This window comes from Gnatocerus cornutus, chromosome 2, assembly GCF_029298725.1.
Source record: "Gnatocerus cornutus isolate USDA-ARS CGAHR chromosome 2, icGnaCorn1.1, whole genome shotgun sequence".
Lineage (NCBI taxonomy): Eukaryota > Metazoa > Arthropoda > Insecta > Coleoptera > Tenebrionidae > Gnatocerus > Gnatocerus cornutus.
The window spans coordinates 16718974-16740977 of NC_142234.1; the positions used below are offsets into that span (position 1 = coordinate 16718974).

The 22004-nt window shown below is 37.1% G+C and overlaps 1 protein-coding gene and 1 non-coding gene across 2 annotated transcripts in view; both read left to right on the forward strand.

Annotated features, from left to right (window-relative positions):
* Positions 1 to 22004, forward strand: part of LOC148179571 (discoidin domain-containing receptor 2-like) — a 113704-nt gene that overhangs the window by 6591 nt on the left and 85109 nt on the right. The window contains exon 2 of the mRNA XM_088029797.1: positions 9930 to 10297. Coding sequence (XP_087885923.1) covers positions 10210 to 10297 — 88 coding nt within the window. The 5' untranslated portion in view covers positions 9930 to 10209. The remainder of the gene's footprint in view (positions 1 to 9929; positions 10298 to 22004) is intronic.
* On the forward strand, positions 17575 to 17645 carry TRNAG-GCC (transfer RNA glycine (anticodon GCC)). Its single transcript has one exon. It is a non-coding gene; the product is annotated as a tRNA-Gly (tRNA).

Here is a 22004-nt window from a genome sequence, read left to right on the forward strand (position 1 = left end):
TATCGAGATCGAAACTAATGTATTGTTATACATAGTCAGCAGGACTCAATCAACGATTTTGATAAGCACATACAAGCATACAAGTGCATGACCAGTTAAGCCGTGGTGCTAATTTAGCTTCAGTTCTGTTATTAACAGCTCAAAGCTGCAGTTTCAGTTTATTCGTTTCCTCCGGATTTACGACGTTGAAACTTTGTATGGCGCAACAATATTTACTTATCACTGCCTTTTACGACACTGTCCAAGTTTTCTGTGTTAATTATGATTAAATTCCTATAGTTCCAGATTACACGAGTCCAAACTTTACGTATTTACGTAAACATTCGTTGGAGAATTAGCAAAACCTCCCTTTATGACAATTTAGCCCTTCATTATTAAATGGTGCCGAATTCTCCCACGCCTTTGCTTTGTTCTGTCGTTCATTTCGGATGGATACAATTAGGAGTTCGCAAAGTTGTACATTATCAAAATATAGTTTTCCACATGTTTGCGCTTCGCGGAATTACCCTCGCTTGTAATTCACGCTAACAGTGGGTTACTGTGTTATCAAGGGTAATTATTAGCAATTATTGCCAGTTCTGTCATTTTACAGTGTTAGAGTGATTAATTTACACGTCCTGGTTATTTCTTTGAGGAAGACTTGTTGCTCGCTGAAATTTCAGTCAAAAAATGTCTCCTGCCGCAATTTTCGTTACATTGCGCAGTCCTAAGTAATTATCCAACCGTTGGTAATGCAAATTCGGCAGGTTGAAGCTTTCCTTCTTCTGTGTTATTAAGCACGTTTGGTCTGTGAATTTTATCATACGGAATGAAAATGCCTCCCTCAGCACACATTAAACATTGCTTACGTGGGTAGGTGTATAAAGTAGATATGTGTATCACATTTATGAATAATAAAAGTAGAAAGGTCTAAGTTTGTAATAGTCCTAAACAAACACCCTGAAATGTATACGGAAAATTATTAAACATCATCACTTTCCGTTGTTCTGTGCTTTTCAAACAAACTTCTATTTCTTTACGTCATGCTTATTATTTTTAAAACGAATGAAGAACGGGGAACTTGTTGAATTTTTTTTGACTCAATCATTACAGAAAGCTTGCGCCTTATTCCTAGTTAAAATACAGTAGGGCCTCGTTAATCCGGAGAGGCAAAAACAAGACCCTTTCCGGATTATCGAGGCGTCCGGATTATAGTATGCAATATTTGACGGTACTAAAACACATGTTTAACTTTAGTTTCTTTAATCAATTTTTAAATGAAAGCATAAAGACAAAAATGTACATGTTCATGTGGAAAAACAGTAAGTTAAATTACATAAAACATTAGACCTTACATAAACAAAAGACGCATTGGCTCATGGCAGCCCGCACCTACACCCGCTCCCGCCCGTCCCCCCACAAAGCTCATTGCCCGGCCGGATTACAGCGATCACCGAACTAGCAGGGGTCCGGATTACCGAGGCTCTACTGTACAATATGTCTTGGAAAAAATAGTACTGGAGAAGTGGAAAGTCCATCAGGCCCGAGTTTAGAAATATTCTTGAAAAATGATTTATGAAGGTTTTACTCTACAAAAATTTATTTGATTCAGTTTTTCCCTGAAAACTTGCAAAGTTATGAAATTGCTCGACGGTGTTCTGGAAATCCAATTTAATAGCTTTTCAACGATCTAGACTCATCGCTTGAGTTAGTAGCTCTCATGACATGAAAAAGTACTGTTTTTTTATGCGCCTTGCACTCAAAAAAAAATTTACAAATATTTCAGAGTTCTGACCTAATCGAACAAAACGAGCTTCGGGTTCAGAATCAGTGCAAATTTCGTTCAAAATTTGTTATCTAGTATTATTTTTAAAACGAAATGTGGAATGGAAATTTTTCCTAACTCAATCATTACAAAAAGCTTGCTCGTTTTTCCTAGTTAAAATACAAAATCTCTCAATAATTGTCTTCTCGTTGAACTTGTGACCGGTCAAATGGAAATCCTCAAGCTCTATAAATAGCCGGCTTTTATGCGAGCCTGCGGCTATTTAATTTGGTTCACGTAATGCTTTAACGACCCATTAAATTCGACAAGGAATGAAATATCCACATTTAGTGTAGTTGGTAACACCCTATTTCCTCCAGTTCACGCGATACATGTCTGCAAGGAGTCAAATTAAGTATGATCCGACCAAGTGAAGCTGCCACATTTAACTATAATCGTCTTTTAATAAACTCAAATAAATATATTGTAAAAACACCGCAGGCAATCCGGGGAAGATCCTTTCTCCGATAAGTCGTGGCGGTGTTAGCCTCCAGAAGAAAATTTCATAGGAAATGGTGGATGGAGATAAGTGCTTGAAAACAATCAAAACATAAATATTTTGTGGTCAATAATGCTTTATTTATGAACTTAGGACTTTTGTGGTTTATACTTTAGTGGCTTAGCGAAAAGCAGGTCCCATTGTGCGGAGAAGCTTCTTTTCAGATTATGTCTCTTTTAGCAGTGGTTGCGGAAGCTCATTAGTAGAAGCATATCTCTTCTAACATTAATTCAGCCTGGAATACGTTACTTTCGAAGCCGAATTTTAGTTTTCCCGCGTCTCGTTACGTATTCCGATTCATGTGATGTAAGAGGCTCTAGGACTTTACGAGTTTCGAGGCAGGGATTTGAGCCGAAATATGAGAGGATCAATGGTTAGTAGCAATAATTACCTGCAGAGGCAATTAGGCAAGCGAGCGAACTAAAGAAGGCATTACTCATTCAACAATCTGCTTTCGTTTGTGCATAATTAAGCTTGGCATAAATTGCGGCGCGAATCGTGGCTGAAATTCTGCTGTGATATATGGTTGGGAAAATTGTTTTTGTGTGCTTACTGTGAAAGAACTATGATTGGTTCACGAGAAACATGCAATATGATGCATTCGAAATGAGCAGGTTGCGACTCGAACATATATTACGAAGACGTATTGGTCGCGATAAGCAATCGAAGGCAGTCGTCTCTGCCTATTTCAGCGATAATCATCTCGACACGTCGATATTTCAAATTGAGATAATCAGATACGAGAACAAGGTGGGTAACGGATAAATAATATTAGTAACAAGTTAGACCGGCAAAGAATCGGAAGACTCGGCAATTAAAGCACATCTCGGGAGTGAACCGCTTCTTAACGACGTTGTGTAAAGTAATCAACATCGGATTGGATTAAATCTAATCGATAAAGGAGTCGCTCAACCACTTGCTTCTACCAGATTACTCGTGTTTTTCTTCAAACATTTCTTTTTTCGCACGGAACCAAGAGGTCGAGGCTCAGATGTTCCTCTAAGCATTCTCTACTCTATCGAAATTACACGACTAAGCTTTCCTCGGCTGTAATAATGTGTTAAGGGTCTTGAGGTGGCAAATTAAACAGTTGGGTTCGATATTCGAGATCCACTCTTGCGTTTTGAAGTTGAGTTTCATGTGACGTGAGGTTCTCAAAGACCTCCATTATCGAATGCTTTCTCAAGTTGTTGTGCTCTTGGTTATGACAATGGCTACGATGAATGGAAGGCGTTGTTTGTAACTTACGTGGGCGGAAAGTTGTTAAACAATACCGGACTAGAACAAAAATTTTGGCTTCAGTCTCCATAAACCCCAGTAATTAAAACGAAACATCCACGATTGTCCTTCTTATCTCCGACGTCCAGCGACCGCGCTGATCCTCTTCATTTCCAGATAACCGCTCCATTTTTCTAAATGCAAATCGGAGTTGATTGATGCCAAATCAACAAATATTTAGTTTCATTTACGATTGCTCCACGCTCATTCTCATAAAGCTCAAAAACCAACACGTTCGAATTTTGATTGTATGCGATTGAAAGCGCGCCTTTCATCTGCCTCAGCTGTCACCGCTGCATTGCTAATGCAAATTGAAATATTGAAAACCACAGAAAATAATAAAAGCGTCACAGCCAATTCCAGGCGGGTTATTTACGTTGAAACTGCAACTACTTTAAGTTGCATCTTCGATATTGGAAAATTCTTATCATAATTCTAATATCCGTTTACAGAAGTTCAGTTTTAACACAGTTCCGTTTTTGTTCCATTCGTTTACCGGTTCGCTAATCCGATTGGAAACGTGCTATCTCTTGGCGGCAGCTGTCACAAAACACGTCACAGTCAAAAGCAGGACGTCTTTGCTTTACCGATTAACGTTTATATAAAGAACTTCCTATAAAGGATCGACTTTCAAATCGAGAAAATCGTCCGTGTTGAAAAGAACTGATCCTAGTAGACGGTTTGCACTATTTAATTCATCAATGTTAATTAAAAACGGTGTCACACATCAACTTGTTGTTGTAGCTCTTTGGATGTGGCTCTACAATGTCGTGTCAAATGGAAAATGTGAGATTATAAATTTCCAGTGGACACGTGAAATCGAAGTTACGCAATAAAGTAGGGTTAACACTGAGATATTGGCGTGGTAGAAAATGAAAACAATAAAATACCTTTGTCACGATTCATCATTCGGCGTTATTAATAATATAAAATGACCATAAATAATTCAGAATCGATAAAAGCCATGTCGTACGTCTGGCGATTAGATTTATGATTTAATTGAACCTCCGGAGCTTTCCGGGCCTCCGGCGCGACTCCAGTAAGGTGCTCGTAGCTAATGGAAGGCGTCTTTCGCCTTGTATTTGTCCATAAACGTCAATTCAGCGAGCTTTCATGGAAACATCACTCGGGGATATGACGGTTGCAGAACGAAAGACATTATTCACGTTTTAATACTTGAAATGCTTTGTCTTGTCGTGCTTATACCTGGTGTAATTTATTTTTCCATTAGTATTCTCTCCTTTTGTTTATCTGTTCCGCTTTTGCAGTGGCATTAATTTGAATTTTCGGTCTTTAGAGTTAAGACAATTTGTCAGCCACTGTATGTTTTAGCTCGGGATTCTTTAAATGGCATTGTGAAGCTGAATATATTACAGTGTTTTTGCCCCTGCCGGAATTCTTGTAAAGTGATGTTTCTCGTTTTGTACATTAGCGTTCTACTCTATATTACTGACGGAGACCTACCGCTGCCGCATGCTGTGGAATCGATGAACTGCCTCTTTGAAATGTGCATAATTATTGCTGAAAAGGACTATATCCTATTATCTTGCTAATTGACTTCGTTATTACACTCTTTTATTCCTTAAATTAGTTTCTGGTTTGTTTGTCTTAATTTAAGCATGCTCTTTGCTTCTGGTTGTAGAGCTCCAGGTGCTTTTGAAGTAAGAAAATAGAGTGAACGTCTCAACAGTTATGTAGCATTTGATATATTTCTCAAATTTCAGGTTTTAATTGGAAATTTGATTCGACTTCATTATTCCAACTCAAACTGCAGCTTGCAATTAAAGTAGTTGGGAGTATCCGTCAGCTATTATAGAAATGCGAGCTACGTTCGTCCGAACTATTAAATTTAGCTAAATCGTAACTGAGTCTCTTCTCATCTTTGAAAAGACAAGTTAATGACGAGCCGAGAGTAAGAATCCCATCAAAACAAACTCCGTTCAAGCACAGCATCCAACAAGCACCCGATTAGATTGTAACAACATCGTCAAGACTTTAACAGTAAGAATAGCAAATTAGACAAGTAAACACAGCGTCGAGGAAGATTATGTCTTCGTCGAGCGAGAATAGTCACTTGCTCTGAGCTATCTGGGTCAACTGCTTTACAAGACCGCGACGAATCTTGGCGGAATAATTGATTCGCACTTCATTTCCTCGTGGAGATTAATGGATAGAACCGTCTGTCACCACAATATTATGCATGCAAACAAAAACGAGAGAGAAATGTCCGGTGCAGGTGCGGCGGCACTAAACTGTTGTTTGTTTGCGTCATTATATCCGAAGAGAACTATGTGCCAAATGGAATCCGCACGAAACAGCGCTGTTATTAATGGGCGGCATGGAACAAATGGGTGAATTGGGAGAACGACGTTTAAGGTTGTTAATGGACACGAACACGTCACTTTTACCGCCTAGAACGACACCGGTGTCTACCTAATGTCAGACTTGTGATGGGCAAACTTTTTTGTACATTAATCAAACGCCATAATCTTGCAAAAGGCGCTGCAGGTCATCGAGTTTTGCTTTATTTTCACAATTAGCGAGGTTCAGTTTCAAGACAAAGTTATATTGAGGAAATTTTCTAGGGAATACCCATTTCTGTTGCATCCTAGGAAATGTTAAGGTAAAGTGTTGTTACTTCTTTCATTTTCAGCATCGGATAATTTTCTACAAGTTAAGATTGAGCTCGAGGCAAACAGACGAATCCGAAGGAAAACGGCAAGTTGGAAGTAACGCTAATGAAGACGCCACATCATTTTCTCTATTTTTTTTGCAACGTGGTGCAAAATGCATCCTAACTGTGAAAAGTTAATACGCTTAACGAGAGTTATTGACGATCTAACGCCGACGCTTGTTAAATGCTTCGATTTTTTCTGGCTAGTGCAGGATTATCATCGAAAGCTATTCAAAGTTTGGTAATAAAAAACCAAATTGCCACCGTACAGGTGTGTAGAAATAAAAGTTAATGCGACTTTGAGTTTTGTTAACTTTGCAGCCTCATAAATCAAGAAGGAAGAAGTTTTTGCGTTAGCAAGCAGCATTGACAAAAAAGCTTAGTTACAGCAACCATGACATCCACTTACAAATATTCCAGGACGCAGATGTTCAGGAACTGGACGTTACTTTTCCCATTTGAATTTTTTATGCCCGTTATTAATTACAGTTTTTGGAGGTTTGAAAACATGTAAAACAAGAAGTTTCGCTCACCACACCATCAGAATTTGGATTTTAATTAACAATCCGCTCAAAATTTGTAGTATTTTATTTAATCAGAGCGTGTTGTTTTTTTCATTTTCGCAATGAAGACATTCCAATCGGATTGAAAAATGTCCGGTTCAATAAAAAACTCTGTTGGCCGCCCATGGCGACACCAAAGCTGCCTTCTACGTTCTCCTCTCACATTAATCAAATACCTAATCCGTGAAAGAAGGTTGTTTGTTGTTTTTTATTTTGGTCGATGTAATTAGTGGATTTTACAAGCAACCTGAAATATGATGGCGTCTGCATTTTAAAACAACCTGTTCGCGTCTGTCAGCGGGCTCCCATTCTAGAATAATAAATTATTATCCAATCAGGTAGTTGTAATGACAGGGCTCAGTTGGTATTATCGTTGTTTCCTGACAGGGATCATGCTGCTATACGCGTTCTCTTATCTCTATCAGCATGTTTACAAGCTGTTATCTACCTACACGATGCAGGTTTGCATATCCTCTACCGCCTACAATAGAGATCGTATCGGTCTTAAGAAGTGGTTGGATGATGGAAATTGCATCACAAGTGGAAATAATTACAGGTTGAAAGTGAGCAAAGTGGCGGAAAGAGTGCTGAAGTAACCGTGGCAAAGAAGTAATGATGCATACATGGATGGAGGGTTTTAGATTTTTATAGATACTTATGAGATAGTAAAGCGGCAATAGATTTACATTGTTTCGAGTTGCTCGAATTTGATTTGCATCGAATACTTGGACTGATAACAACTTGTATTATGAAGTTTCGAGTACAGGAATGATGCTTAATTTCCTCGGTCTGTTGTATAAATTAATAGTATTGGAGTATATTTCACTTCCATTACTGCAATTAAGAGTAAGTTGAGTCAAAGTTGACTGCACGACCTTTCCGGTTGTGCACCTTGGTTTAATTGAAATTCTAAACATCCTCAACTCCTCTTCCTATTAGTTTGAGAGTCCTTTGTATCTTTAATAATCAATTATGGTCGGTAACGCTTATCTATCTGATTTATCTATGGCCCGTTTAGCCCCAATAAATCTCGCATAGGTGTTGTATGTTTGGGAAATTAGCAGTTTATTATACAGCCCCTAAATCATCCCGACAATTAATCACTCAAAGAAGAAACCCTGAAGAAACCCAATTATCTGGCACAACATTAATCCAATAGCCGAAAACAAATTTGAAATTAAATCTGGCATTGTATTCGTTTACTCGAGCATTTTATTTCGAAGTGGGTGACTGAAAGCAAAGCAATTAATTGTGTTATAAATTACAGTAGTGCAGCGCTTTGATCTGAATCACTCAACCGCCTAAATCCTTTACATACCCGCGTTCGAACTAGCGGCAAATAACACTCACACTCCAATAAATTTCAACATTTATTAGCGCGATTTGATGAAGTACCCCCAAAGCAAAAAATTCCTCCGACTTAATTGCTCTGCTAATCGAGTCTCGCCATACGCAGAAATTACAACGGAAGACGAACGGACAAGGTGAGAGAGAGGGGCGGTCACCCTCTGCTAATGTAGGGGTTGAATGGGAGAGCACCCCCGTGGTCTCTGTACTATTGCAATCTACACGTAATGAACGCTTCCAACAGCGCTCGCTTTGTGTTTTATTAGATGCACTGCCCTTGCATTTCTGACCACCCCCGACGTCCAGTAGCGTGTTTATTAAGAAAAAAGTAGCAGCAAGAGAGGTAAATTGGGCTCCATAAAACATGAAAGCTATAAAGCTGTTATTGCCGGAAGTTGGAAGTGATTTAATTGAATTTTTCCTTTTTGTAACACGACTTTTATTTTGTGCTGCTAAGGTAATCATTTGCAGGCTTTATCTTGGCGCACAAAACTATCTTTTTTTAAAAGACTACCGCTACATAAAAGCTCAGACGGAAAATATCTGTGAACAATAACAAGTTTATGATTATTAAATGCTTTTACATAATGTGCACAGTAGCGAACGCTGAAACTTTAGCAACTCGGGAATTTTTTGGAACTTTCATTACCTAAGTGCAAATAAATGTGCAAAAATAGAAGACAAACAGAGTGTGACATTACAGCCCTGCCCTATTCAATCACTCCTTTGAGCGTTCCTTTCTTTACCTGACCTGAAACCAATCATGTGATTTTCGCATCAACTGCTGTTTACTTATCGGCCCTTTATTTGGCGTGGGTGCCCAATAAAGACTTCATCGACATAAACATCATTAGTCACTGGTTGGAACAATAGAAGAAAACGAGCGTCGTCTGTTTGCCCCAAGGTAAAACGACCCTTCTGTAATGAATGACAGAAACATATGAAGCTCCCGGAAGTGGCTCCGGTAATTTCCCGGCGGTTGTATTTGTTATGTGATACCGGAGTTCTAATTTCGTGACACCTGTAAACTCCGGAGACTTGATAAATCGCGGTTCACCCTCAAAGACAACACTTTTCGTTAATAATCCGATCGGATCTTGAGACAGGCCTAGGGAACAGGCTTTAATTATCAATCTTTCACGTATAAAAGATAATGCATAGACAGGGTGGTCGTAAAACAGAAAATCCAATTAAGGTTTTGTCGTGTACGACTTAGGGTAGCACGTAAAAGGAGGACAAAAAATATCCACCGACTGATAAAAAGAAGTTTGATTATGTTGTGATAGGGCGTTTGATAACGCTTGTTTGCAGGGTGGTGAATTTTTGATAGCTGACCAGATGAGACCGCTGTAATTATTATTCTGCTCGCTTTTGCTGGCTGCCATTCATCATATTCAGCAATTAACTTTCAAAACTCGCTGACCGAATAAATTAAAGAACGTAAACGGTGACCACCTGATGCTGTGTTTGCTCATAAGGTGTCAGAAGCTAGTTTTCATTTCGTGTTAATTAGAATTTGGGCCGGTGCAACTAGCGTATAGATCATCCAGCTAATGAACTAGAAAATTGATTTAGTTCTGTTATTTATAGATGAGTAGGTTGGTAATTGCCGCCGAGGAATGAAAGAATGTCTTATTTCGGGCAGTGTATAGTATTGGCAACGACAGCATTGTTAAATTCAATAAAACATGATCTCGCTTTGCATGACCGCATCCGCCCTTTATTCTGTCACCATTCCATAAAAGCACGTATTTTTTGTTTCAGATCGCCATCATCGACATCACGAATCGATCTTATCACCATCCGAAGACAACGTGGATGAGTCAGTAGATTGAATCGGCGCTCACGAGTTCCACATAAACTTTAACGTTTCGCGAATCGTCTGCTCCAACTTTCTGGAGAAAACGTTATCGGGTTGTTTACATTCGGATTTGATAATAAGAAGCTATGAACTGTTCTCGAAGAAACTCGCCGTGTTAAAAAGACAGTGTGGTGTTTCGCGAGATCAGGGTGCGGTATGCTGTGTTTATGTCGGTAGTGCAGGATGTCACCGAGTGCTAAAATGTTAGTGGTACTCACTGTCGGATTGTGTTTTCTTGGTCTCGGTTCGGGAAATTCCAATGCAGATGCTGGTAAGTTAGTAATTACTGTAGGTAAGACGGGAAACTTTGCTGAGTCGACGATTACAACCGCTTCCGTTTGTCGCTGCGAAATTCGGAGATTTCCCTCGACAGGTATGCGAATTAACTAAATTGCGGTGTTTTCAAGCTCTGACAACGCCGAGATACTTAAAAACACGGATCTAAAAACCATCAATAGTTCTAATTTTGATGTAACAAGATTTCATGCTCCTCTTGTTTCGAATATGAACTCCACCAAACTACATACTTTATGGTAAATCTCTGCCTTCTGTAACACTGCATTAACCTAATTACTTTATCTCCCAAAGCTCGCCAATTAATTTTAATACAAAATCTCTATTAATGCCTGCAATACCTCCATATTTCCCCCTTCATTTCCACAAACTCCGTGGGTTTTTCTCCCTGATCAAGATTTCCATTCGCACACTTCTCGAGGCATAAATGAGGCGACTACCACACCAATGTTGTACGATTTTATGACGAATCTTCCGCTCGGTCACTTTTTACGTTGCACGAATATTATGTCATATGAGACTTCAATATCCTTGTCGATAACACGTTAACTTTATTATGTTTGCCTCATAAAACTTCTAACGCGATCGTAAATGTCGTTTTTTGGAGATGTCAGGATTGTGTGCTCTGTTAAATAGTTAATAAGTAGGAAAACCAGGAGGATTTACACAAGAATTCGATTCTGTCCGCTCTGGCTCAAATAAAGTAACTCAATTGGGAAGTAAAATAATTTTTAATTAAATATTTACCCGCTCGGAATGAAGTGAAGCAGGATGTCATTTAATTTTCTTTTCTCTTTTCGTCCTGTTTGATTGAAGGTTTAAGTAATTATGATGTAGACCGTTTCTTAGACGGCATTTTATTCAGTGTTTAATGATAGTGAGCCGAAAAGTTAGCTGGAAGATCATTTGTTATAGTCAGACAGTTTGGACATTATCTCTTGGATTGGAATTCTATAAATGCCACTTGAAATAAATGTTGACAGTATGACTGCAATGCTGCAGTTATTATTGCACAAGCTTTATCATCTTTTATTACAGTTATTGTCATATTTGTCATTGTAAGTAAGCCGCCGGAGCTTGATGAAGAAGTCATTTCGCTTCGATTTAGTAGCGTGTTTATGTTTCTGTCAATTGGGAAATAATGGCAGATTTGTATCGTTTGCTTCGACTGCAAAATCTCTGAAATGTCAAACATATATTTCGATTCCGACCCTGTTGTTGGCGTGTGGGCGTGTCATTTGGAGGCCATCAGAAACAGTTCTTGTTCGTCCGTGAAGATTTAAACTTCTCTTAATTATTTCACGCAGAGAAACTTATTTCCAATTTAAAACGAGTGTGCATTGTTGAAATTCTAAGAAGGCGTCGAGCCATTTGATTCGAATCTAATCAGCACCAGAGATGAATATTCATCGAGTTATTCCGTTTACTCGATCGTATAATTTGTCGGTTTTTGACTTGCCGTTTTCTATTTGGACTACATGCAGAGAGTTAGTTGGTTGGAAGTATGCCAGTTTGCGCCCGATCAAACTTCCAAATGTAATATATTCAGTTTTTGTAGTGACGAAATTGGGAAATTACCAACTTGGAATCACTAAAAACTTTTCAAATCGAAAAAGTTATGCGAACAAATTAGATAAAAATTCTCGGCCGAAAACGACCCAACCGCAACCTTAGAACTTCATTGTGAGGTAATGTAATGGGCCCAAGCGGAAAGTGGGTTTCGCAAAATCAATAGAGTGATGATGCTGAAAAAATTCTCTTCAATTAAACGAAAATTTTATATTCTGTAGGTGTGCTTTTAGCACGCTTTTCAAGCAGCCGATGGCGGCGACGTATAAAATTCTTCGTACACACCAGCACAATTATCACCAAGAATCGGCATGACCATCGCGTTCCTGAGGTTTTTATTTAGTGATTTAGTGGAAGACCCCTTTAATACCATAATCATACAATGGATTGTTTTTGCGACTGGAGTGCTGCTCACGTTCTGTGTCGACTCAGCGGAATAAAAGTGGAGGTTTTCCTCCGATCCGGAATGACCAGAACATGTCCTCTTCCCGTCTCTTTTAATTATGTCTACGGTAATTAAAAGTTGTTTTTATCCGTAAAGAGCCTTTACTTTTAAATCATTAATTTGTTTCGGGCGATTTCATTTAAGATCAACCTTTTTCGTCAACTTTGTTTCGTCGAATAAAAGATGTTAATTAGAGGCTCGCTGTTTACTTTGTGTATTGTCTTTAGTTCCAGGCATCGTTACTTTTCTCTAGTAATTAACGGGAAAATCTCGGGACTTGTTTCGGGTTTTCGGGATTAAACGCGATCCGAACAAAAAGATCAATCATCACCGTGTCTCTTTGAAATATTTTTATTGCTTCCAAACTACTTGACGGATCATAAATTACAACCGAAATTCGGTTTTTGTCCCGGGACTCGTAAGTGTAATAAAAACACGTGATTTATAGCTACCGAATTAAAATAATAAACAGCAATGGAAAGCCTTTTTCCTCGTTAATGCTATAAGCCGGAAAATTCGCTCGGGATTACCCCAATCAAACTTTCAAAGTGACCTAGATTTAAGGACACTTGTCCAGAATACCAACTCCACTACTTTCTTCAAAAATGTTACAATAATTCCATTGCGGTTCACATCCGTGCAAAAACAAATTAAATTTACGACCGTCATGGACACAGGTGGATTTTGAAGATCTTTATCTAAATCCAGTCGAAAAAAATATTCGGCAGTCGGTGCAGCAGATGCATTGGTATGCAATCAAGATATTTGAAGCACGTGCACTCGGTAAAAAGCCGTTCGCGATTGAATCAGTCAAAAATAGAAAAAATGGAAGACTAGGTACTCCACGGGACACCTGCTATCGTTAGTTTTATATCTCGCGATATTCGTAATGCTCGAAACTTCAAATCGTTGTTTTCATCGAGCTGCACTCTGGAATTAAGAAAGTTTGATTAGTTCGGTGTGTAAACGCGACTTTATGAAGTTAATTGCAATTCTAAGCGTGATGCAGTTAGAGGAGGTTATTATTTCAGATCTTCACTGTAATTAAAAGTGTTAACGGCAGGGGTGGAATGTTAAAAATAAGTATTGTAAATATAATGTAACTTTCCTTTTAAGTCGTAAAGATAAAAAGATATATGGGCAATCCCGCCGACATTACCTCAAACAGTTCTTAAGATGGAATTATACGGTCCAGGAGGTTTAATGACTGGGTGCGATTTGCTCAGACTAAGATGAAAATTAAAAAGTAGCAGAATAAAATTTTAAGACTTGGGTCACAGAGGACATAAACGTGCTCCTGCGGAGACCGGGTTTTTATTCTCCGCCATTAAAATTCAAATAAGTTGTGCAAAAGGTTTCCACGGCGATGTGAACCTAATTTTTGTGTTTATCTACAACCGCTAAATCGCAACAATAAAACCTTTACTTTGGTAATAATAACACCGCGAAAAGGACAACACGACGCAGCTACCTCTGGCATTTTTTGACGATATTATTTACAAAGAAATCATACCCTAAAGTATAAAATTACGTTACGCCCAATTTCCTTCACATAAATGTTAATTTACCCTGTACTTTTGCCGTAGAATGACTCTTTTGTCATTTGAATTCCCTAATAATGCAGCTTTGCCTTACTCAAAGTTTTGACACCTCGTGTGGCATCCGAAGTACATAAATTCTCCCTAATTGAATTAATAAATGCCTAAAATTCCATTCCTTTGAAGTGTCTCTTCTTGCTGATACAGTTGAGATCCTTTACAAGGGTTCTGTTTTAGTTTTGCGTGTCTAAAGGTGTGTTGTGTGCTGCATATACACATATAAGTGAGACCTGTTGCTAGGTTGTAGTGCGGTCACTATGCTAATCCTGATTCCTTCACGGCAGGATGCGTTCGCGTGCCGTCGCCTGCGATGTTACGCCCGACAACCCTCCGGCTCTATCAAATACACAAGGGAATTGATTTTGTATTGTGATCGTCACGCATTGATATAAACAGAGAAATACCCGATTTTTACAATAAAATTCGTTTCAATATTTACTAGAAATTTCAACCATCAAATTTCTTACATTTATTGTGCGAATCCTACAATCGCGTCTCTAGATATCCGAAGAAATGGGATTGACTTGATTTGATTTATATCTATTTTGGTAAAGCTCTTAAACTTATTGGTCATAAGTCAAACTTCGATATTTACAAAAATTTTATAATTTTGGATTAATTTTTTTTAACATTGTCTCAACAGCTTAGCTGTTTTCTTGTCCAACATAATATACTTTTAAAGTCTAATAATAATGCACATTGCGCGATACAAAATCAACTCAAAGTTTGATGGAAAATTGTACACTAAAACGTTCGTAACTCTGGCAATTACTGTTATAGTAATCAAATTTTAGCAGATTGCTATTGTTATCTTGTTTATTAACTCTACCTACCAAATCGCTAAATTATAGACCCACAACCAGACATTTTGGAATTTTTAATTTTCAAGCTAAACCAAAAATATTCAATAAACGATAAATTTTTTTTATTTTTTTATTTTGGGCCATAGCTTGTAAACTATTTGTCCGATCCATCTTAAATTTAGCCAGTAGATAGATTTCGAGCTCCTCTTTCGATTGATGTATAATTCAAAGCGATTAAACGTCATTTTCATTTTGGAAACATTGATTGAAAATCAATCTAAAATGACGTATTCAAAACAGTTTTTGGCCAATGCCTCGTTTATTTACTAAGCAAACTCAACAAATTTGGGTCTCATTTTACGCAGAATGTCACGCTGAATCCAAAAACAAGAGAATTTTCAATTTTTGTCAACAAATAACTGAGTTATAGTCGTTTAAATTTTTAGGTTGTTGCCAGAGGGCCAAATTTTTGAAGGTTTGAAACAATTCGTGCTCGATATCTCGGAAACTATTTCAGATATAAAGAAGCGGTTTACACCATTGTTTTTCTCGCGATTTTTTACATAAGAAATAGTTCTTTGATTTTTCTGCAGTCGAAATTTGCAAATTTTCGCAAAAATTCATGACTAAAACTATGCCAAACTTCTGATATCGATATCTCGCTTATTTTTTCGAGTAAACTTAAGTTATTATACATCAGTGTACGCAGAATTCTCCGCAGATTCCAAATCTGGGATTTAAATTAAGATTTGACAACAAATAACTGAGTTATGGCCAATCAAAGTTTCGGAAAGTTGATTTCCATTTTTCCTCATTTTTCGTAATTTTTAAAGTTAAATATCTCGGAAACTATTTGAGGTATTGAGATGCGGTTTGCGCCATTCTTTTTCTCGGCTCATTTTACGTTAGAAAATGTTTTCAAAAGCCCAAAATTCGATAGTCGATTTTTCGGGAAAAAAAATTCCGACTCAAACGATGAAAATTTTTCATTTTTTTTATTTTTGGCTATAGCTTGTAAACTATTTGTCCGATCGATCTCAAACTTAGCCAGTAGATAGATTTTGAGCTCCTCTTTCGACTGATGTAAAATTCAAAGCTATTAAACATCGTTTTCATTTTGAAAACATTGATTGAAAATCACCCTAAAATGACGTTTTCAAAACAGTTTTTGGCCAATGTCTCGTTTATTTATTAAGAAAACTCAACAAATCTGGACTCATTTTACGCAGAATGTCACGCTGAATCCAAATACATCAGAATTTTCTATTTTCGTCAGCAAATAACTGAGTTATGGTCGTTTGAATTTTTGGGTTGTTGCCAGAGGGCCAAATTTTTGAAGGTTTGAAACAATTCTTCCACGATATCTTGGAAACTATTTCAGATATTAGGATGCGATTTACGCCATCGTTTTTCTTGCGATTTTTTACATAAGAAATAGTTCTTGGATGTTTCTAAAGTCGAAATTTGCAAATTTTCGCAAAAATTCATGACTAAAACTATGCCAAACTTCTGATATCGATATCTCGCTTATTTTTTCGAGTAAACTTAAGTTATTATACATCAGTGTACGCAGAATTCTCCGCAGATTCCAAATCTGGGATTTAAATTAAGATTTGACAACAAATAACTGAGTTATGGCCAATCAAAGTTTCGGAAAGTTGATTTCCATTTTTCCTCATTTTTCGTAATTTTTAAAGTTAAATATCTCGGAAACTATTTGAGGTATTGAGATGCGGTTTGCGCCATTCTTTTTCTCGGCTCATTTTACGTTAGAAAATGTTTTCAAAAGCCCAAAATTCGATAGTCGATTTTTCGGGAAAAAAAATTCCGACTCAAACGATGAAAATTTTTCATTTTTTTTATTTTTGGCTATAGCTTGTAAACTATTTGTCCGATCGATCTCAAACTTAGCCAGTAGATAGATTTTGAGCTCCTCTTTCGACTGATGTAAAATGCCAAACTTCTGATATCAATATTTGGCTTATTTTTTAGAGTAAACTTAAGTTATTATACATCAGTGTACGTAGAATTTTCCGCAGATTCCAAATCTGAGATTTAAATTCTGATCCGAGAACAAATAACTGAGGTATGGCCGATCAAGGTTTCGGAAAGTTGATTTTCATTTTTTCTCATTTTTCCAAATTTGTTCAATCGATCTCAAATTGGGCCAGTAGATAGATCTCGAGCTTCTTTTTCGATTTAGGAATTTGACCAAAATCATTGGTGCGGGAGAAGCTGGTTGATATTATAAAATGTATATTTTTTTAATAAGCAAAAATGTTTTTAAAAATGTATTTTTTTAAACTAAAAAATTGAAGTACAATTTTCAACGCGGTGCGGAGACCTATTTTCAAGTTCAAAGGGGTGCGGCTTACTTGAAAGGTTAAGAAACAATGATTTATGGCAACAAGCATTTGGCGTGCTTTTGAAATCCAAGACATTGCGCATGCGGAGCGTTTAACATCGGGTTTCTGAGTCCGGCGATTTTCGAGCACTCTGTGCGTTCTCAGCGTGGTATTTATGAACGCTCAAAGTCGAGGAACAGAAAGCATTGCTTTTGTGTCACATTTTACACAAACTTTACACAGAGTGATTTTTATGAACGCAGCCCTACTGTTGAGTTGTTATTTACTCAGCATTTGAGTGACCTAATTTGATGTCATAACTCACAGAAACAAAAAATTTAAGTGGGGATTTCCCCCTGTCAGTTAGCCGGTGGTTTGATTTATGTGGTTGCATTGTTCACCTTCCTAATGAATAAACAGTTTCATATCCCTAATTTACCTGTTATCGGTAGTTACCTGCACAACTACGATATAGAAAAAAAATTGCTTCATCAGCATCGGTGGTTCAGTGGTAGAATGCTCGCCTGCCACGCGGGCGGCCCGGGTTCGATTCCCGGCCGATACACGTTTTTTGCAAGCTGCTGTATCCCAGAATTATCTTTATCCTGACGTAATAAAGCTCGTCATTACCCTGTTGGAACCGACGTAAATGCTCCTCCTTCTCAAGTTACCATTTATCAGTGCGCTTCCGCTTACAATTGTCACTCGCAGACTATGTTTCCGGGTATTACTAACTTGTATCCGTTGTTTCGTCGAGCCTTTTCTATACTGCTTTGAGGTCGAGTGCTTCACTGCTTTATTTGTAGACTTTCAAGTCGATTCTTTGAAATTCGAACCGGAGTTGGTCGCTTTTATGGACCCAGACAAGTTGCATTTAATTGTAACGAGGAGCAGTTTCCTTTTATCAGGGAGAATCTTTTGACAGGACTAAATTTCACAAACTGTTATGATCATCTTCGGTGCTCTTTGAGAGCAATTCAATAAACTTGATTGTCTAGCAATAATGTAGACGAGTAATTTCATTCCGTTGTATTCTTCCAGGAGAATACACGTAGTTTTATTGTTTGCTTAACAAAGGTGCTGGAAAGCTCTTTGTGTTTTATACTATTTTGAGAAACGCATTTTCCACTGTCGTATCTCGCATTCCATTATCCTCCTCAAAAATAATTAAAATCCAGTGCTTATTTTCCTTTGCCCGATGTACTGCGAAAACGAACAGTTTCGCATTTAAATATTTGCTGTATTTATGTTTTTCTATTTTGTAGTGGCTCTAGGCGTTTAGGTTGTCAAAGTCAAAGGCTCTTGCACGTAGCTACTGCCTTTGTTCCTTCCGCTCAAAGCGAACTTAGTTTGGAAATTGGTCATTTAAGTTTCCTCCTCTTTGGGTTTTCGCGAAGTGACACAAGTGTACCATTCGGTGTAATATCCATACTCCATGAGCCGATAAAAGCAGTTCTGTTTGCGAACGGCTGTCATCAGAACAATACATCTCCAGAATATTAAAAGAATATAAATTTGAAAAAGTTCTCTCATTTTAATTTGAAACTTTGGGGCATCCGAAAGAACCCTCGAACAATATCGGCCGCATTCGATTTTCAATTAGCTTCTTTACAAGTTTACTCCTCTCGGCTGAATGACGAGGGAAAAGTTTCTGTTTGTGGTGGGAACTAATTTACGCCCTATCACCAAAAAAAAGATAAATTGCGAAAATGTAGGTGGGACGAAAAAGATGAAAAATTTGTTTGCTTTGTTTGACACGCACGAGTGTGTGATTCCCGACGATAACTCCTGAAAGGGGGTTTATTTCTGTTATTTTTGGTTATTATCAGTGGCGTTTCTATTTATTTTCGTTTGCTGGGGTAAATAGAAGAGATGCCATAAAACTGTTTGTTTCGAGCTTATTTTTTTGGGAACTAGCGCAGACCAACTTAAATTAGTTTCTGTTAACGAGGTTGTAATGTTTTTCTCATATATTTGTATTTTCTCCAAGTTTTCACGTCGCTTTTTAAACAACACAGTCGTCTGAGTGCGCCAATTCAAAAGTGAAACCTCCAAAATTCTGAGAATCTTGAACAGCAGTCGCTGCCATTATTGTATTCCACTCACTAATCGGCCATATTGTTTCTTGTTACTGTAGAACTAAAGGTTGTATTCATAAGCAAATTTCACCCGTGGGTATTCGAACAACTCCGTTTAGTTACGATATAGAACACCCCTCTTTGCATAAATACAACTTTTAATGAGAAAGTTAATTCTGTGAGCAACTATTTTGGTTTCAACCAAGTTGGGGCTTTAGCTAATCAGTGCTCTCTCTAAAAAAGAAATTAATGTGCAGTAGAACTCATCACAAAAAGAGTTTACATATTTTTGTAGACATATCTTATGCAATTTTTTATTCGTATTTGTAGCACTGGACAGACATTTTGGCATCATTTTATTTAATCGTGGACTGCTTGTTACAATGTCGGAGAATCTAAAATTATTTTTAGACGGTAAATGTTTTTTTAGTGTTAACCTACAAAACTTTCACGTATGAGCTCGGTAAAAGTTTATGAAGCCATTTTTCCATTTGACTCACTTAAAGGGATTCCAGCCGTTTTTCGTTTACAGTGGCGTAACAAATTATGCCCGAATTTTTTTCTTTCATTTTGAGCTCTCTAGTTCAGAGTTTTGTGAATTAGATTTGTGTAAACTTATGGGAATTGCAATGTAAAGTTATAACAAAATATCTCAAAATCCAAGACGAATTTTTTGATAATTTTTTTTTTTTAATAAAAACTGTTGAATTCTGCAGGAGCTCAATTTTTCGACTCAACAATGTTTTGGTCAATATCTAGCTTATTTGTGGAGCATTTGTGAAGTTATTTGTATTCATTACAAGCAGAATTTTATGCAGATTTTAAAAAATTGAAATCTGCAGAATTCGTAGAGAAATCTGCTTATTTTGATGCTAAATGGCAATTTTTCGTCTATTCTGACCATTTTGTGGGTTACATTCTCAGAGTAGAGATTGAAATCTAGAAAACTACTAGGTTTAATCAAGATTTAAGGGCTAAATCACTAAATTCATGAAATCTTCAAAATTCGTAGGGAAATCCGTTTATTTTGATGCTAAATGACGATTTTTTGTCCATTGTTGCCGTTTTCTGGGTTGGATTTGCAGAGTAGAGCTTGAATCCTAAAAAAACTACTTGTTTTTATCAAGATTCAATGGCTAAATCGTGAGAAAACAGCAGAAATTATCACGAAATCTACAAAATTTGTTGAGAAATCCGTTTATTTTGATGCTAAATGACGATTTTTCGTTCATTCTGACCGTTTTCTGGTTTGGATGTATAAAGTAGAGTTTGAAATCAAAATCTACGTACCACAACAAATAACTTAGTTATGATTGATTTAATTTTCGAATAGTTGGATTTTATTTTCAACATTTTTAGTGGTCAGTTTTAATCTACAACAGATAGGAAGACGCAGTCTTTGCCATCGATTTTCTTGCACTTTTTTTTGCTTATTAGATCCGTCCTCACATATTTGATGGTCAAATTTTTTCGAAAAAAAAAATGCCGACTCAAACGATGAAGAAAAATGATTTTTTTGTTTTTTGATTGCCTCTCGTAAACTACTGGTCTTATTGACCTAAATGTAACTCAAGAAATAGAATTCGATCTGCTTTTTTATTGTCATAAAGTTCAAAGGCATAAAACGGTGTCTTCGCCCTGAAAAAGTTCCTAAAAGATTAAAACACTGAAAATCTATTTCGGTTTTTAATTTTTATCGGTGATTTTTGAATTATTTTAAACCGCAGCAAAATTATTATTATTTTTCATTCTAGTTTTAATTAAAAGTTTGTTTTTGATGCATGTCCAAATTTTTCAATAGATAACTACGCAAACAAGTTGAAATTATAATATTTTATGTTAATCCCAAACTGTTTTGACGATACGCCTTGTTGATTTCGAACATTATTATACAACTTGCTGAAATAATTTTGATTTGGTTATTAAACTTTTAATTAATTTTGAGAGCCAGTTCAATAAACGAGATCATAAACAACCAACAAACATTACTTTGTTTCGTAACTTTGCAGTAACATAGTCGGCTAAAATGCTTAGTCAGTACGTGTTTGCAACTGATATCATTTCACTTTTCCTTTATGTCAAAAACATTAATTCGTTTTCCTCCATTCGGAATAAATCCGTAACGAGTTAATCTCTGGACAAACATGAAAGGGACTTTTTTCCTATTAATCTCTACCCACACGTCGCCAACTTCCGATTAACGACTGTGGCTCTAAACCATTCTATTAAAGTCTTGATTGATTTCGCCAGTCTCTTGTGCTTTGTAATGTATTCACAAAAAAGCTCCACACGACCTTTCATAGGACACCACCCCGAAGTAATTTATTTTTCAATCGAATTAGACACAAACAAAACTTGATATCCTGTTACAAGTCTGCTTAACGAGATGCGCTCTGGAATTCATTGTTCGCTTCGTAATTATATTTACACGTTTTCTTTGAGTGAAGCAACCACTTCGCTGATAAAATGTTTAATTTTTCAAAGGCTCTGAAGAGCTTTCTCATCAGTGGGCTTTGTTTTTGTTGGTGCGACATGAAGCTTGAGCGGTGTTTTATGTGTGAATAGGTAGGAAAAAAATACGTTAAAGTTTTCCCCCAGTTCGAAGTAATTATTTATCTCGTAAATTGACTGTCTACGCAAGTTTTTGCTTCGCAACAAAGCGAGGCGAAAAATAATATCGCGCCGATAGAGTTTGAAGCAGTCGTCGCTGGGGAGTTCGGAGACAAACTTTGTAACGACAGAGGCGAGGAAACATTAAATTCGATATTTCAAATAATAAAGAGGCGAAATTATGCGTCGGAGATGACGATGGGAGTCATGTGTCCAGGTGCGAACAGGAGAGCAGA